Source organism: Sinocyclocheilus anshuiensis, unplaced genomic scaffold, assembly GCF_001515605.1.
Source record: "Sinocyclocheilus anshuiensis isolate Anshui unplaced genomic scaffold, SAMN03320099.WGS_v1.1 scaffold1142, whole genome shotgun sequence".
NCBI classification, from domain to species: Eukaryota; Metazoa; Chordata; class Actinopteri; order Cypriniformes; family Cyprinidae; genus Sinocyclocheilus; species Sinocyclocheilus anshuiensis.
In genome coordinates, this window is record NW_015536577.1 from 1,170,708 (window position 1) to 1,190,637 (window position 19,930).

At 35.4% G+C, this 19,930-nt stretch overlaps 2 protein-coding genes across 3 annotated transcripts in view; one reads left to right on the forward strand and one right to left on the reverse strand.

Moving 5' to 3' along the window:
* The window catches only part of LOC107702572 (semaphorin-4A-like), a 49,010-nt gene extending 45,545 nt beyond the window's left edge, over positions 1-3,465 (reverse strand). The window contains exon 1 of one of the 2 annotated variants that reach the window (XM_016504938.1): positions 3,398-3,465. The gene's annotated coding sequence lies outside the window, so the exon portion shown is untranslated. Of the gene's footprint in view, positions 1-1,981; positions 2,001-3,397 lie in introns of those variants that run through there. The other variant, XM_016504931.1, reaches the window with a different exon arrangement.
* A 7,220-nt stretch (positions 3,466-10,685) lies between these two features.
* LOC107702647 (uncharacterized) lies at positions 10,686-15,918 on the forward strand. Its single transcript, XM_016505032.1, has 7 exons — positions 10,686-11,049; positions 11,137-11,436; positions 11,788-11,889; positions 12,747-12,774; positions 12,871-12,908; positions 13,064-13,104; positions 15,808-15,918. The coding sequence occupies exons 1-7, from the start codon at positions 10,686-10,688 to the stop codon at positions 15,826-15,828; spliced, it is 894 nt and encodes a 297-aa protein (XP_016360518.1). The 3' UTR covers positions 15,829-15,918.
* The last annotated feature ends 4,012 nt before the right edge of the window (positions 15,919-19,930 follow it).

Consider the following 19,930-nt stretch of genomic DNA (forward strand, 5'->3'; position numbering starts at 1 on the left):
TTTGTCAGTCATTTTGACAGCTCTAAAACACTGGTAAGAATTTAAAAGTAATGCAATTTATAAACTTTAGTGACGATATGACACTGCCTCGATTGTGCAAGTGACAATTCCTGTGTCAACTGTACAGCGTGCAGCTCGCTTATTGTGCAGACGCGATGTGATTTGAAGCCATTTGCACATTTTGAGAGAGAAAGAGAGTGTGCGCATAATTTCACGCTGTTTGTGAATTTATGTCTCACAGAAAGTTTTCAAATTACTTTATAAGGTATTTACTGAAGAAATATGAATTGCACCTCACCTTCAGCATTATAATTATTTCACCCACTCCGGACAGAGACTGAGACGGTGCCGCTGCAGGTCGTGCCAAACCTCTCACAGCAGGCACGTGATCAGCCTGAGATCGTTTTTTTGAGATCGGCCTTTTTAGAGACCGCCGATCAAACATCCCAACGTGATTATCGGCCAATAGTGATCGGTAGCCGATCAATTGGAGCACCCCTAGAAAGAGCACAGGCAAAGCCTTAGTTTGTTTATATGAAGGGATTTATTTTATTTGTGTTGTTTATTTATTTGATTTGGGGTTTGTTTTAAAATTGTATATTTAAATTTCACAAAGAAATGTTCAGCATTTTGTCCAAGCAATAATAAAAGGACATATTTTCATTTATAATTTGTCTTCAATCTCAGTTAAAAAAATAAAATCAAAATTGTGAGAAAATCGTATCGTGAAATCAGTATTGTGATTCGTATCGCATCGTGAGTTGAGTGAATCATTACATCCATAAAGTGAACCGATCATCTCTTCCTCTTTATTACCGACGTTAATCTACTCTCCTGTCTGGTTTGTTTGTCGGACAAAATGGCAGATTCAGCGTTATGATTGGTCAGATCTGTCAATCAAACTCCTTGCAAAGTGTCAATTAAGCACATTTTATCTCCAATTATTCTCATTATCTTAATGCATCCTCAAGTTTTACTTTTACTACTTCCATTACCGTCACTGATTATTCTCATAACTGTATTAGAGTAATTTTACTGTATTAGAGTAAAAAAAAAATAAAAAAAAAAGGCTATATGTGACCCTGGAGCACAAAACCAGTCTTAAGTCGCTGGGGTATATTTGTAGCAATAGCCAAAAAAAAACATTTTATGGGTCAAAATTATCGATTTTTCTTTTATGCCAAGAATCATTCGGATATTAAGTAAAGATCATGTTCCATGAAGATATTTTGTAAATTTGCTACCATAATTATATCAAAACTTAATTTTTGATTATTAATATGCATTGCTAAGAACTTCATTTGTACAACATTAAAGGCGATTTTCTCAGTATTTTGTTTTTTTGCACCCTCAGATTTCAGATTTTCAAATAGTTGTATCTCGGCCAAATATTGTCCTCTCCTAACAAACCATACAACAATGGAAAGCGTATTTATTCAGCTTTCAGAAGATCTTTAAATATAAATTTCAAAAAATGTACTCTTATGACTGGTTTTGTGGTCCATGGTCACATATAATGTTGAAATAGCATAACGTGTGGCGTGACAAATAACACCATGATGTATTAACATATTTAAGTACTATTTGAATATGAAATAATGTGAACAAAGAATACGACTTTTTCTTTGCATTAGAATAATGAGAATTTAAGGGGAAATTAGCTTAATTGACACTGAGAGGAATGTCGCAATGCAAAAATTATTAATGAGTCTAAAATAAAACCAAAACAGCATGATGGGGAAAAACAGCCATTGGCACTAACATAAGCCTTATGGGAAGATGAAGTGGAAAAATCTGCCTACAGAAGGGCATTCAGTGATAGCCTGAGGAAAACACAGTGGTGGCATTTGCGTGCAAGCAGGCAACACGTTCCGTCCGTGGAGGAAAAGCGATGAGTCAACTGAAGGAGAAGAAAATTGCTCTCCCAGTGAAAGCTTTCATTCCCATGTGCAGTTGCCATGACTACAGCTGATGTGATTACCAGGCAGCGGTGATGTTATGAGGTGTGTGAGCGAGTGTGCTGAATGATGCACTACAGCAGGGGTGTCCAACCCTGCTCCTAGAGAGCTACCATCCTGCAGATTTCAGCTCTAACCCCAATCAAACACACCTGAACCAGCTAATCAAGGTGTTCAGGGTTGCTTGATAATTACAGACAGGTGTGCTGGAGCAGGGTTGGAATTAAAGTCTGCAGGACGGTAGCTATCCAGGAACAGGGTTGGACACCCCTGTGCTACAGTGTAACGCTACAAGAGTCGTCATGTTAGGAAGCCCTGTGAGAATGCCACATATTCGTACACGTTTAATGAGTAAACTCCAGCAAACAAAAATAGCCGGTGATCCAGCAGGCTCTGATGTAAGTTTTGTTGTGTTCTGAGAGAGGAAAGAAAACATGAGCGAAGAAAGTGACTAATCCCAACACAGTCTGCACAGTACAGGCAATTTGCACCTCTGGATAATGTTCAGATGACAGAAATTTGATCGCTCCCAAATTGCACTAGATAAAATACGCAGCTGGAGCTTCTTCAGAAATAACACTTTTCTGAATCATTTTGCAATGACTTAACCAACTGATCTAAAGGTAGGCGAGTGGATGCATGAAGTCAGTTCTCCTCAAGTTCACAGAGGTGTAGTTCATCACATAATAACCATACATTTGATTATATTCATTACAATATTTTTGTATTTTGTGAACTTCTGATTAAAAGTATCACCACTGTTTTTCAACAACTGATAATTCAACATTGAAAGGTCAGGTAGGTGCAGTTGCAATATAACTAACTAAATTAGTAAACAAGTGCATAACTGCAGGTCCAGGTAATGTGCATGAAAACACCGGCCTGAGATGCAGAACTACTGTAGCAGCTGATACATGGCTTTATAAAGGAAATGTGAATGATGCTATGATGCTATGCCTTTCAAAACAAACCTGATGTGCTCTTGGTGTTTACTTGATGCATCTACTGTGAACAAGACCTGAATAGGCACAACAACTGCAAACTAGCAAGCACAGAGATGTTCAATGTTCAACGTTACAACAGAACAAGCAAATGAACCAGGCAAGACTGTAAAAACACATCCTACTTACACAGAAAAACACGAGTGAAAGCACGTGTTTCTTTCTCGTTGTCAGATTATTTTTTTTAAACACTGTTAACTGAACACACATTCATTAACCCACCAATGTTTGTTTCACGCAAAAAGTTTAGACGGCACAACTCAACTCTGCATGAACTGATTTGGTTAACCTTCCACGCTCTCCCCAAACATGCTTCACTATCAATTATCGCCCACTACAGCAGTTTTTGGATTTGCGAAGGTCTTATGCTCAAATAGACAGAACGACCCATTTACTTCACTTCATAAGGCCGAGCAACTCTTCAATGCTTGTACTCACATCCAAAATGTGCTTCTCCGGGATCTGTTGTGTTGCGCTCCAGTGTTGTTATGATAGTCCTCTGCTGTATATCGTGATAATACCGTATACCGTGATAAAAGCATTAGCAATTAATCGCAACATGAGAATTTGATACCGGCATATCCCTACGCGCGAGCGCTGAATGGTTAAACACTGGCAAGAATTAAAAAGAAATGCGATTTATAAACTTTAGTGACGATGCGACACTGCCTCGATTGTGCAAGTGACAATTCCTGTGTCAACTGTACAGCGTGCAGCTCGCTTATTGTGCAGACGCGATGTGATTTGAAGCCATTTGCACATTTTGAGAGAGAAAGAGAGTGTGCGCATAATTTCACGCTGTTTGTGAATTTATGTCTCACAGAAAGTTTTCAAATTACTTTATAAGGTATTTACTGAAGAAATATGAATTGCACCTCACCTTCAGCATTATAATTATTTCACCCACTCCGGACAGAGACTGAGACGGTGCCGCTGCAGGTCGTGCCAAACCTCTCACAGCAGGCACGTGATCAGCCTGAGATCGTTTTTTTGAGATCGGCCTTTTTAGAGACCGCCGATCAAACATCCCAACGTGATTATCGGCCAATAGTGATCGGTAGCCGATCAATTGGAGCACCCCTAGAAAGAGCACAGGCAAAGCCTTAGTTTGTTTATATGAAGGGATTTATTTTATTTGTGTTGTTTATTTATTTGATTTGGGGTTTGTTTTAAAATTGTATATTTAAATTTCACAAAGAAATGTTCAGCATTTTGTCCAAGCAATAATAAAAGGACATATTTTCATTTATAATTTGTCTTCAATCTCAGTTAAAAAAATAAAATCAAAATTGTGAGAAAATCGTATCGTGAAATCAGTATTGTGATTCGTATCGCATCGTGAGTTGAGTGAATCATTACATCCATAAAGTGAACCGATCATCTCTTCCTCTTTATTACCGACGTTAATCTACTCTCCTGTCTGGTTTGTTTGCCGGACAAAATGGCAGATTCAGCGTTATGATTGGTCAGATCTGTCAATCAAACTCCTTGCAAAGTGTCAATTAAGCACATTTTATCTCCAATTATTCTCATTATCTTAATGCATCCTCAAGTTTTACTTTTACTACTTCCATTACCGTCACTGATTATTCTCATAACTGTATTAGAGTAATTTTACTGTATTAGAGTAAAAAAAAAATAAAAAAAAAAGGCTATATGTGACCCTGGAGCACAAAACCAGTCTTAAGTCGCTGGGGTATATTTGTAGCAATAGCCAAAAAAAAACATTTTATGGGTCAAAATTATCGATTTTTCTTTTATGCCAAGAATCATTCGGATATTAAGTAAAGATCATGTTCCATGAAGATATTTTGTAAATTTGCTACCATAATTATATCAAAACTTAATTTTTGATTATTAATATGCATTGCTAAGAACTTCATTTGTACAACATTAAAGGCGATTTTCTCAGTATTTTGTTTTTTTGCACCCTCAGATTTCAGATTTTCAAATAGTTGTATCTCGGCCAAATATTGTCCTCTCCTAACAAACCATACAACAATGGAAAGCGTATTTATTCAGCTTTCAGAAGATCTTTAAATATAAATTTCAAAAAATGTACTCTTATGACTGGTTTTGTGGTCCATGGTCACATATAATGTTGAAATAGCATAACGTGTGGCGTGACAAATAACACCATGATGTATTAACATATTTAAGTACTATTTGAATATGAAATAATGTGAACAAAGAATACGACTTTTTCTTTGCATTAGAATAATGAGAATTTAAGGGGAAATTAGCTTAATTGACACTGAGAGGAATGTCGCAATGCAAAAATTATTAATGAGTCTAAAATAAAACCAAAACAGCATGATGGGGAAAAACAGCCATTGGCACTAACATAAGCCTTATGGGAAGATGAAGTGGAAAAATCTGCCTACAGAAGGGCATTCAGTGATAGCCTGAGGAAAACACAGTGGTGGCATTTGCGTGCAAGCAGGCAACACGTTCCGTCCGTGGAGGAAAAGCGATGAGTCAACTGAAGGAGAAGAAAATTGCTCTCCCAGTGAAAGCTTTCATTCCCATGTGCAGTTGCCATGACTACAGCTGATGTGATTACCAGGCAGCGGTGATGTTATGAGGTGTGTGAGCGAGTGTGCTGAATGATGCACTACAGCAGGGGTGTCCAACCCTGCTCCTAGAGAGCTACCATCCTGCAGATTTCAGCTCTAACCCCAATCAAACACACCTGAACCAGCTAATCAAGGTGTTCAGGGTTGCTTGATAATTACAGACAGGTGTGCTGGAGCAGGGTTGGAATTAAAGTCTGCAGGACGGTAGCTATCCAGGAACAGGGTTGGACACCCCTGTGCTACAGTGTAACGCTACAAGAGTCGTCATGTTAGGAAGCCCTGTGAGAATGCCACATATTCGTACACGTTTAATGAGTAAACTCCAGCAAACAAAAATAGCCGGTGATCCAGCAGGCTCTGATGTAAGTTTTGTTGTGTTCTGAGAGAGGAAAGAAAACATGAGCGAAGAAAGTGACTAATCCCAACACAGTCTGCACAGTACAGGCAATTTGCACCTCTGGATAATGTTCAGATGACAGAAATTTGATCGCTCCCAAATTGCACTAGATAAAATACGCAGCTGGAGCTTCTTCAGAAATAACACTTTTCTGAATCATTTTGCAATGACTTAACCAACTGATCTAAAGGTAGGCGAGTGGATGCATGAAGTCAGTTCTCCTCAAGTTCACAGAGGTGTAGTTCATCACATAATAACCATACATTTGATTATATTCATTACAATATTTTTGTATTTTGTGAACTTCTGATTAAAAGTATCACCACTGTTTTTCAACAACTGATAATTCAACATTGAAAGGTCAGGTAGGTGCAGTTGCAATATAACTAACTAAATTAGTAAACAAGTGCATAACTGCAGGTCCAGGTAATGTGCATGAAAACACCGGCCTGAGATGCAGAACTACTGTAGCAGCTGATACATGGCTTTATAAAGGAAATGTGAATGATGCTATGATGCTATGCCTTTCAAAACAAACCTGATGTGCTCTTGGTGTTTACTTGATGCATCTACTGTGAACAAGACCTGAATAGGCACAACAACTGCAAACTAGCAAGCACAGAGATGTTCAATGTTCAACGTTACAACAGAACAAGCAAATGAACCAGGCAAGACTGTAAAAACACATCCTACTTACACAGAAAAACACGAGTGAAAGCACGTGTTTCTTTCTCGTTGTCAGATTATTTTTTTTAAACACTGTTAACTGAACACACATTCATTAACCCACCAATGTTTGTTTCACGCAAAAAGTTTAGACGGCACAACTCAACTCTGCATGAACTGATTTGGTTAACCTTCCACGCTCTCCCCAAACATGCTTCACTATCAATTATCGCCCACTACAGCAGTTTTTGGATTTGCGAAGGTCTTATGCTCAAATAGACAGAACGACCCATTTACTTCACTTCATAAGGCCGAGCAACTCTTCAATGCTTGTACTCACATCCAAAATGTGCTTCTCCGGGATCTGTTGTGTTGCGCTCCAGTGTTGTTATGATAGTCCTCTGCTGTGTTTCTGAATTACAAACAACCCCCAAACTGACGTTACTGCACGCAGTAATCGTAAATCTGAAGCACAGAGCCTGTGTTTAGTAACAGAGCTCCCGCTTTCCTTCAAATGCAGCTCGTTCTCATGTAAACGCGCGTCTCTCTGTCTATTGTGTCCGCGCTGTTGATATTAAGTTTTGCCCACGGGGAAGAGACAGGTCAGCGGTACTACACCGCCACCTACCCGTAAGACAAGGGAAAAACATATTAAATTCTTTATAAAATTGCCCCCCCAATTTTACCCCCCAAAATGCTGACCAATTACTCGCACTTAGACGATCCAAGGTAAGTTTGTTTCTTCATGGGAACAGATTTGTATAAATGTAGCATTACATCACTTGCTCACCAGTGGATCCTCTGCAGTGAATGGGGGCCGTCAGAATGAGAGACATTTCGTACACAATGGTATTTCAAAGTGCTTTACATAAAAGAAAGTAAAATAATCATAAAAAAATAATCACAAGAATAAAACAAGGAATTGAAAAACTTTGAAAATGATTCAAAAATCGATTCAAAATGAATTTAAGACAGTTAAAAATAGAAAATGATTATACATACATAAAATACAGTGCAATCAGTTCGGACATCGCACAGTGCTCATTCAATAAATGCACAGCTAAACAGATGAGTTTTGAGTCTAGATTTAAATGTGACTCATGTTTTAGCACATCTGATTCTTTCTGGAACTGCGAGCGGCATAATAACTAAAAGCAGACTCCCCTTGTTTTGTGTGAACCCTTGGTATTTCTAACTGACTCGACATAGCTGTGATAGGCAATTTGGTTCTTTCTCATTATTTGACTTAGTGGGAGCATATACAGGCTAAACAAGAGCGGTGCAAGAATTGAGCCTTGTGGGACTCCGCATGTCATTACTCACTTGAAAACCAGGTGATTACTTTCGCAGCTCTCTAAAATTCCGTCTCGACCTGTATCCTAATTAAACAACATTTGCTGAGCAATTTATTCAAGCAGTATGTTGAGTAATCACCAAGACTGTCGTCTCAGGCTTTCACTGGTTTAATAGGTAGGTCAGGCACGAACACGAGGGGAGCGGGTAGTAAGATTAGTAATATGAGCAAAGAAGATTTAAGGCTTAGCTCCGACCTCGAAACTGGCTTTTACGCGCAAATGGTTTCTTGTGCGCTTCTTTTATACCGTTATCTACCAACGCGCAAGTGTAGAAATGTGAAAATGTAGCTATTTTTGCAGTATTTTGATTGTGTAGCTTATTAGTAGTTGAAATTGTGTGTTGTTGCCAGAATCTGCTTTAAAATACAGGTTAATTTAAACCATATGCATACTTTACAGAGACTGAAAATGAATGAATGCGCATGCATGAACATCAGCCGGAGTGATGCGGGCGGGGGTCTAAAGCTCTCATCTGTGCATGGTTGTGTGCTGAAGTGGAGTGGGTAATACCGTTTTCTTTTTTTGATGTGACTCTAAAAACTAGCCTACTTTTGTTGTAACTCAGTTGGTTTAGTCATACAGCAAGTGATTTTATTATTGTTTTAGTAAAACAGTTTTAGGCTGCGTAATTTGCTGAATTCCTCTCCATTTTTGGTGATGTTCGCCTTCAGGTTGATGATCGTAGAGCGCTCTGGTTGTCAAGTGTGATAAAATACATTCTTGTAAATTTATTTGGAGTTCATAACGGTAATTGTGACCTTCTTTATCAGAGGTAGGTCTAATGGTGAGGGCCTTTGTCTTAACACACTTTATAGTTCAGGCTCAAATTCAGTGTGCGCATCGTGCCGTGGAGTCAGAATTCAGCACACAAGCTCGCCTTTGGTTATTTATGGAAAAAATGTTTATTTTATTTTATTTTTCTCGCAAAATAATGTTCCTCTCTAAAGGAAAAGCTCACATTACAGCTGTTATGTTTATTAAATATTTTGCTTGGACACGAGAATATTCCAAAACATTGTTCATAAATGCTGCATGAGTTTGTAGGCTACTGTACTGTATGTAGGCTATTACTGCAGGTCTATTGAGTGAACAAGAGTTTAGTATGAAAATGGTACATGCGTCATTTTTCAATTTCTCCATTTTTTTTGGTCGAAATTTATTTATTTAAAAGACAGTTACATTTCTTACAAAATGGAACTGTAGATTAATTGATTTATAAAAGTCTTACTGTGAAGGACTGTGGATACAGTTGAGAATATTATGAACTTCAAAAATATGAAACAACAGGCTGTATAACAATTTACAATAATCCCTGAACATATATTTCACTTTGTCTTTTTTTCTTAGCAAAGAAAAAAACACTTTAAAGGCATTTATAAATTGTTAGTTTTGTTATATTTGAGGTTTTCTGAATATGTATGTCTTTTGTGATGGGTTGAAAAACCACAGTGCATGCCAACAAGACACTGCGCCTCTCTGCTGTCATCTGAACCCCGTGTGGTTTGACCAAAGTAAAGAGATGCATTGACAGCAGGATGTTAGAGATGAGGGTCTCATGAAACAGACTCAACACCTGCACACACGTCCATTCACTGCAGTGACACTACAGCAACACTGATATAAAACTAATATTTGACTGATACAAATTACTTACACAAATTAGTAAGATGGAACATACATTATATTCTAATTTTTGTATATTGTGGCAGTGCACTCAGAAACATACTGTCCCCATCCCTACAGATCCTATAAATAGCCAAACTGCTTGTATAATGACACATATTTCTGACCATAAATACAGGCAATGAGTTGCTTAAAATTGTTAGAAAATCAAAATCCCTGACATAAAAAGCAGTTTTTATATCATGAAACTCTTTATACTCATGACACATTTAAAGCAATAGATTTGATGTATTTATAGAATGTCATTTTAACCTGACATTGCACATATGTAGGTATTTGAATTGCAGGGTGGATAAATGTCTCAGACTCAGTAAGCGAGCGAAGGTGTGGGCGTTGAGCATTGGCCGTTCTTCTCTCACCATGCAGTTCTTTTCATCTCACACCTGTGTGGTTAGATCAAAACAACTGACTGCATTCAGAATTACAGCAGATTGTCGCATGCAGTAGAGTCAACCGGCAAGAAGAACATGCTCAGTCTGCATTGACCTTTCTGGATAAAAATCTGTAGATTTGTGTAACACAGAGAAAGCCACACCAACAGTGACTTTTTGGATGATATCTGAAATATATAAACATGAGACATTAAACCTTTATCAGTCAAGAGCTCTTCTATGTTAGCAATACCATATGTGACCCTGAACCACAAAAGCAGTCTTGAGTCGCTGGGGTATATTTGTAGCAATAGTCAAAAATACATTGTATGGGTCAAAATGATCGATTTTTCTTTTATGCCAAAAATCATTAGGATATTAAGTAAAGATCATGTTCCATTAAGATATTTTGTAAATTTCCTACTGTAAATATATCAAAACTTAATTGTTTGATTAGTAATATGCATTGCTAAGGACTTCATTTGGACAACTTTAAAGGCGATTTTCTCAATATTTCGATTTTTTTTTTGCACCCTCAGATTGCAGATTTTCAAATAGGTTAATATGCGTACCTGGATGTGCTGTTGGATTTTATGCATTTCGTCTGTTCTAAGTAAGCCTATGCCAGTTATCAATCTCATCACATTAATCTTATGCTCTTTAACTTAATATTTCATCATGCAGATTATTCGCTGTGAACCTGTTTTTATTTTCTCATTTGCAGCTACTCACTCGTTCACCTTGACTCAATCACCGGGACTCACACACGTCTCAGTCGGTGGTTCTGTAGAATTAAGATGTATATTTGAGCAGACCGTTAGGTACTGCTTTAATGCTGCTGCGTGGGAACAGTTGAATCTACGGACTGGAAAACTCACGACAGTGAATACTAACCATGAGAATAAAGTTCGACAACATAATGATAAAACTTGCGTTTTGACTATTAACAACTTAACCAAGAAAGATTCAGGCATGTACTATTGCATTGGCCATTATAACCAAATGGCTATGATCGGCAATGGGACCAGGGTGATCGTAACAGGTAAATCTGCAGTGAAATCTCATCACACTTTTTCTAGGGTCACAGTTACTAAAACAAAACATTTTGACTTTCTGTTCTCTGCTATAGATCACTCTGAACCAGAACTCTCCATCTTATTCTCACCACATGAACCAGACTCACCATCGGTATCGCTGCAGTGTCTCGTGACTGGACTTGTCCCATCTCAGGTGCGCATCTTCTGGATGATTGGAGAGAATGTGTTTTCTGGATGGACCGAGTCCGCCTGGACAGACGACACTGATTCAGCCACAGAATTCACACGGGCTCATCTCTCTGTTTCTGCAGAGGACTGGAATGAAGCCGATGAAATTCACTGCTTTGCTGAATATGATGGCAAAAACATCTCCGAAACACTGATGGGATACAGTGCGTAAATGATAACAATTTCAGAGAAACATCAGGAAAAAGGACAGGTCTACCCCTGTTATTGTGGACTTATATCAATCCACTAAAAAATAAAAAGTAAAAAAATCTTAACCTTAAAACTTAAAAATTAAAGTATTTTTTTTCTGCTACTACTTTACAAATTCATTTTGAATTTGAATTAAAAACTACAGAAGAAAGACTCTAAAAACCCAAGAAGACTCAAGTTTGTGACATGTTAAATGAATGGAAAAAAATGTTATAGCTTATCATGATGAAAACACTGCCCAATGGTTATTAATGAATTTATATCTATATCTAGTTATAATTCCTCTGCTCACTGCTGTATTTCAGGACCCGAACCTGAAATCTTCTCGTGGCTTGTGTACGCCAGCTGTGTGGCAGCGCTCCTTACCATACTTCTAACCGTTATTATGTCTGTGGGATTATACAGAGGTAAGAATTTATCGCTTCTGGTTTTGTAGGCCTAGCCTACATTGTTGCAAATACTAAAAAGTAACAAATTATATTTTCTAAATAGTTTGAACTCTGAACAATTCACATTCACAACTGCCTCTAAAATGAGTTTCGTCTTGCTGGATGTGTCTTTGGCAGGTTCGTTTGATTGCATGAGTTAAGTTTCCTGACAAAAAATAAAGCATATAATCTTTTATGTTCACAATGTTGGTTAGCATGACCGTAAAGAGGACAAAATGTTGGAATACATATATGACAAGTTTTTATTTAGTTAGTTAGTTAGCTTAAAAATAAGTATTTACCAAGTCAGTAGTCTTTTACTTATACAAAATCTTTCTAAATATTAATGTGCTAGTTCATATATTGGAGGAAATATATAGGCTATAAATGTGCACAATTCAAAAACATACACAGAACCAACAATTATTTATATATGAATTTTAAAACTATAGTAACATCAATCAATAACTTTGCATTAATTAAAATAAAAGGCGCTCTGATGAATACTTTGGTGAAACTGTCCGGCTATATATTCATATCAATTAATGTATTAATGTAATACAAAGTAAATGAACCAAACCTTAAAATGTATTTCATTTTAGGCTCACAAGAAAAGATGCCCACCGCAAACCTTCATATGGTAAAATGACCTTTCTAAGCTAAAACTGTATAGCCTAATGTGATATGCTGCATTTAATAGCTACGCACAATCTGCAATAATAGCTATAATACATAAATAAAATTGTCAATAAAAGGCGCTCTGATGAATACTTTGGTGAAACTGTCCGGCTATATATTCATATCAATCATTTTATTTTCTCCATTTCAATTCTCAGATATGTTGATGACCAAAAAATCCAGACGGTCAGTATTACAACAAATACTTTACAAACTGCAAAACTATACTATTAATGTAATACAAAGTAAATGAACCAAACCTTAAAATGTATTTCATTTTAGGCTCACAAGAAAAGATGCCCACCGCAAACCTTCATATGGTAAAATGACCTTTCTAAGCTAAAACTGTATAGCCTAATGTGATATGCTGCATTTAATAGCTACGCACAATCTGCAATAATAGCTATAATACATAAATAAAATTGTCAGTAAAAAAACAAAAACAAAACAGCAAACAAATGAATGTCTTTAACAGGCAACCAGAACACACTGAGAGAAGAGGGTTCATCCGTTATGGTAAGAGACAGAAATTAAGATTGTGAATATTGAAGTGGATCACTAAAGTTTTTTTTCTGCATGTCTGTTTCTGCCGTTTCAGAACAACTAGCTAAATAATAAACAATCTTCAAATATGTATCATACAATATGAACACGGTTTGATGTAGTAATATTTAATTTATTGACAAAAAAGTTTTAAGCACATGGTTAATGAAGCAATTTATGTTTAAACAATTAAAATTGTTTTTGCCTGTATTTTTCATGAAACTTATTTGAGAATGCAATGTGGGGTATGTTACTTTTGTTGGTGATATTGGTAAACGTTTTAGCGTTTTTGCAAGTAAATAAATAGTGGTTATAAAAAAGTGGTATATAAATTAAAAATGTGACTTGCACTATTTTCTAAATCTTCTGAAGTCATATGATATTTTTGTATGAGGAACAAACTTAGACTGAAAATATTTGGCATTGTTCTCCTCTATATTTTAACTGAACGCAGGCACTCCCGTTCAAATGTGCAGAATAGAAAATTAAAGATTTTTAGTAATGATGGCTTAAATTTTGGTCTGTTCCTCATAGTTTTAATCTTCAAATGATTTAGACTATAGCATTTTGTATCACTTACTTTAATTTTGCTTTTTGTCCTCTTTGGAGATTGACAGAGGTAGTCATGAATGTCATGGAATTTAAAAAAAAAAATTGTGGAGATTCTTTAAAAGTGTTCTTTTTTATTACATGGCTCTCTGACTGGTCAATTGTGGCACTGAGCACTCAGTATTTTTCATTATTCATTATATTTATTTATTAGCAAATAATAGAAATAATAGAGCAAACTTTTCCTTCAAGCAAACACACAACAGATTCAATAATAATAAGAGCGTGAGCAACCACAGCTGCAGTTTTTTTACCGTAAATTTTACAGAATTTTTTTTACAGTGTACATTATGTAAATTACCACATCACTGTTAATCCGAATTAACAAATCATTCAAAATAGAAACATTGTGTACATAATGAAAAATGGGTTAATGTTGACATATTGACATATAAAGTTGAATTAAAGCAAAACTGTGCATAGCTATTACAATGACTACCTATGTTTTCTCTTTTGTATTATGCAGATTTACAGATCTTAGTGAATGTGAAATCTGAATTAAGAAAGCAATATCATTTTTGTATTTCTAATTGTACATTATATGTTAAATGTGTTAATATTCCCATTTACAATTTTGTCATCATTTTCATACACAACAATTTTATGTTCAACATTGACAATAAACAACACTGCATGGACAAAATACATTCCACGGGAGAAAGCAAGTCATTTTTCATTTTCATATTCGGGTGACCTGTTTTAACATGAAGTTACATAATTCATATATTTTCTAGCTTGACATTGCACATAGAAGTAGCTGTCTGAAGTGCAGGGTGGAGAAAGCGTACTGTCAGTTTGAAGGTGTGGGCGTTGAGCATTGGCCGTTCTTACACCATGCTGCTCTTTTCATCTCACACAAAAAAATGACTGCATTCAGATTGTAAAAAGATTGTCAGAAAGCAGAGAGTTAACCAGCAAGAAGAACATCTTCTCAGCTTGCAACGGAAAAAAACACAAACAATTAAATTAAAAGAATTGAACACAGTAAAAACAAATCGGTAAAAATAGGGTACAATGAACTGTATCAATGTTGAGGAATTGCGTTGTGTTTTTAGGATGAACAGAACTGTCTGTAAAATTAATGGATAATGTCCTGAAAGAAAATTACCACACTGTAAGCCAAAAAAAAAATAAACTTAGAAAATGTATTGGTAATTTTCTGCCAGGACATTATCCAATAATTTAATGGACATTTCTGTTAACTCTAAAAGACAACACAATTCAGTGCAAAATTCAAAATACTGGTAAAACACCTGTAAAAAGTCAATACAGAAAATTCCTTCATATTAATACATTTTTTTATAGATTAATACATTAATACTATTAATACTTTTTTTATGGATTTTTCCATTTTTATTAATTGATTGATGTATTTATTTATTTATTTTACAGTAGATTATTTGCTGAAATATACTGTTTGTGCTAAACTTGTCTCTGTATTAGAGTTGTGTGCCATTCTGAAATGAATTTGGGATACGTTTGAAATTCCAGTTCAGTTCCTGAATTTGCAGAATTGCAATAGGTTAAGAGCAAAAAAGTATAGAATACATCAGCAAAACATGGCCTAAGAACTTCATCAAACAGTATTAGTGGTGAGATAAAAGCTATATTAAACCATAACCACTTCTAGAGTATGTGAAACATAAAACTGTTAGTGAGTGCTTCTTTGCAGTCTGTTTGCAAAAACAAATATTATCATCATAGTAAGTTCCTTTAACTTACAGAGTCTCTGAATTGCAACATAAATAGACCTTTGCCCCACTTTTGCTATAGGAAGGGCCACCCTCTGGTGAGTTTTTTCCCTTGTGGTTTCAATCAAACTCTTGTGTACTGACACCTTGTTGCATTAAGATTTTGTGAGGTACTGGTGATGTTAAAAGGTGCATCAGAGCCTTGAAACCGTTAATATGCGTACCTGGATGTGCTGTTGGATTTTATGCATTTCGTCTGTTCTAAGTAAGCCTATGCCAGTTATCAATCTCATCACATTAATCTTATGCTCTTTAACTTAATATTTCATCATGCAGATTATTCGCTGTGAACCTGTTTTTATTTTCTCATTTGCAGCTACTCACTCGTTCACCTTGACTCAATCACCGGGACTCACACACGTCTCAGTCGGTGGTTCTGTAGAATTAAGATGTATATTTGAGCAGACCGTTAGGTACTGCTTTAATGCTGCTGCGTGGGAAAAGTTGAATCTACGGACTGGAAAACTCACGACAGTGAATACTATCCATGAGAATAAAGTTCGACAACATAATGATAAAACTTGCGTTTTGACTATTAACAACTTAACCAAGAAAGATTCAGGCATGTACTATTGCATTGGCCATTATAACCAAATGGCTATGATCGGCAATGGGACCAGGGTGATCGTAACAGGTAAATCTGCAGTGAAATCTCATCACACTTTTTCTAGGGTCACAGTTAATAAAACAAAACATTATGACTTTCTGTTCTCTGCTATAGATCACTCTGAACCAGAACTCTCCATCTTATTCTCACCACATGAACCAGACTCACCATCGGTATCGCTGCAGTGTCTCGTGACTGGACTTGTCCCATCTCAGGTGCGCATCTTCTGGATGATTGGAGAGAATGTGCTTTCTGGACGGACCGAGTCCGCCTGGACAGACGACACTGATTCAGCCACAGAATTCACACGGGCTCATCTCTCTGTTTCTGCAGAGGACTGGAATGAAGCCGATGAAATTCACTGCTTTGCTGAATATGATGGCAAAAACATCTCCAAAACTCTGATGCGAAGCGGTGCGTAAATGATGAAAGTCTCAGAGAGACATTAAAATGTTACGCGTTATTGCCCTCTTTTATCTCTTTATTTGCAGAATTCTAAAAACAGACTAATTGTCAAAGTAACTATAAATGTTTTTTTTTTTTTTTTCGGGGCAGTAGTTTTGTGTGTTTATTACAAACACCTGTCAAAACCCTAATTGAATAGTTAAAATTGATTTGAATATTTAGAAAAAAAAAAATTTCTTCTGTTCTACAAATTATAATTACATTTAAATGTAATATCTGTTGTGTAGACAAGTGAACAAAATAAAACATTCTCATACATACAGGCGAGATATATTAGGTCAATAAAAAGAGGCTCAAAGACTGAAGACTGTGTTCATAGAGCCCTGTACATGCAAAATCATATGTGTATTAGTTATAAATTGTACTCTGATTATAGTCAATCTTTCAGGACTGTATCAAAAAACTCTGTGGATTCTGTACTGTGGCTGGGGAACAGTATTCCTGACTATGGCTGTGGTCTTCTTTGTTTGTTTATGCCAAGGTAAAGATTTAATCAATCTGGAAACCTGTTTAGTTGCTATAGTGACCACTAAGGAACAGAACTGGGTAGATTACTTACAAATTGTAATCCAATACTGATTCCAAATTACATGACAAAAATTGTAGTTAGTAACGTAATCCATTACATTACACAGTTCAAGTAATATAATCTGACTACTTTTTGATTACTTTTGACCTAACTCGTTTATCACATTGATTTAAATAGGATAACCTTGTAGCATATTAATATAAAAGAAAATATAACAGTAAAAAAATATATTAAATTTGTTGTAGTTAACACCATTAAACATTGCATTAAACATTACATTATGTCAAGGTTTCCCAAACTGGGGTTCGTGAAGTTACTGCAGGGGGTTCGTGAGTTTAATGAAAAGCTAATAATTAATTAAATCATAAAAATGTCAAATTAAACTAAATCATTGTAAAATAACACAAATCAAAATAAAACAATTCCTAAAAAATAAATATTTCATGTTTACTTGTATCTCATGTGACCATTAACCAACGTCATAGAACCGTGAATATGCAAATGTGATACTTAATTATTAAATATTTATTTTACAATCTCAAGGGCACTTTAAGTAAATATATTAGGTGAAAGATGCTCAGATGCCTGCGTTACATGTAAATAAGAAATAAAGTTAATTTGTGCATTTTAATGCGTTTAAAGGACAAAAGCCTTCCAAAAACATTGTAATAGATAGTTAAATAATCCACTGAGCGATAATTTGTGTTCATCAGTAGTTGATGCATTGTTGAAACACTTCTTAAACCTGAAATGATTTCTGTAATTCCAGTGGTCAAATTATGTGTAGCCACCTGATCTCTGTGTGAATGTCCATAAAACTGGAAGACTTTATGAGTGTATCTAAGGAGCAGGCTATTTTTGAAAGTGACATTTAAAAGACGAAAAAGAGGAATTAGGGAGAATCAATCAATTATGAATAATTCATTGCTATTGTGTGAATATGTAATCATGTAATCCATAAAAAAGTAACTGTAGTCTGATTACAAGTATTTTAAAATGTAATTTAATCTAATTACAAGTACTTAATTTTTGCAATCTGATTATGTAATCCAGATTTCACGTAATCAGTTAAAACCCAGCCCTGCTAAGGAATACTAACTAACTAATAAACTAACTAGCAAACTAATATATTCAAATAGTACTTGAATCGCAGCATTAATCCCAATATTAATATTCTGGTTTAGGGAAATAAAAACCAAAATACATTGGTCATTTACAAAATATTTACACAAAAATATTAAATTGATAAAAACAAGATATGATAAGATGAAATCATACATTTCATTTTCTCCATTCCAGTTTACATTTACAAAAAAAAACATTTACAGGGTCAGTATATCAAGCAATAGTACATCTAAAACATATTTTTCAGGCATAAAGACAAATAGTTTCTAAATTATGACTATTATGACTATTCTACTGTAACAACACGGTCTCAGCCCTATTCGTCACATACTGCCGTTTGGTAATTTCCCCCTCACGTCCATAAGCCGACGTTGAGGGTACCCCCTATTCGTCGCTTGACAACGTAGAGGGTCGTCCGATAGATTTGAGTGCAAATCCCTCATCTTTGAATTTTGACGAAATGGGGTTATCCATCCAGCGGTTTGCCTGCGCTGGAAAGTATGGTTTTAGGCGATTGATTTTATGCTGCAAATGTGTATTTTGCAGTAGCGTGCGGCGCATATACTGTTACAATCATTCATTGGTGCGGTGACCATACATTTTCGTGGGGCAGAAACCGGTATCACCTAAATCATTGTAAAATAACACAAATCAAAATAAAACAATTCCTAAAAAATAAATATTTCATGTTTACTTGTATCTCATGTGACCATTAACCAACGTCATAGAACCGTGAATATGCAAATGTGATACTTAATTATTAAATATTTATTTTACAATCTCAAGGGCACTTTAAGTAAATATATTAGGTGAAAGATGCTCAGATGCCTGCGTTACATGTAAATAAGAAATAAAGTTAATTTGTGCATTTTAATGCGTTTAAAGGACAAAAGCCTTCCAAAAACATTGTAATAGATAGTTAAATAATCCACTGAGCGATAATTTGTGTTCATCAGTAGTTGATGCATTGTTGAAACACTTCTTAAACCTGAAATGATTTCTGTAATTCCAGTGGTCAAATTATGTGTAGCCACCTGATCTCTGTGTGAATGTCCATAAAACTGGAAGACTTTATGAGTGTATCTAAGGAGCAGGCTATTTTTGAAAGTGACATTTAAAAGACGAAAAAGAGGAATTAGGGAGAATCAATCAATTATGAATAATTCATTGTTATTGTGTGAATATGTAATCATGTAATCCATAAAAAAGTAACTGTAGTCTGATTACAAGTATTTTAAAATGTAATTTAATCTAATTACAAGTACTTAATTTTTGCAATCTGATTATGTAATCCAGATTTCACGTAATCAGTTAAAACCCAGCCCTGCTAAGGAATACTAACTAACTAATAAACTAACTAGCAAACTAATATATTCAAATAGTACTTGAATCGCAGCATTAATCCCAATATTAATATTCTGGTTTAGGGAAATAAAAACCAAAATACATTGGTCATTTACAAAATATTTACACAAAAATATTAAATTGATAAAAACAAGATATGATAAGATGAAATCATACATTTCATTTTCTCCATTCCAGTTTACATTTACAAAAAAAAACATTTACAGGGTCAGTATATCAAGCAATAGTACATCTAAAACATATTTTTCAGGCATAAAGACAAATAGTTTCTAAATTATGACTATTATGACTATTCTACTGTAACAACACGGTCTCAGCCCTATTCGTCACATACTGCCGTTTGGTAAT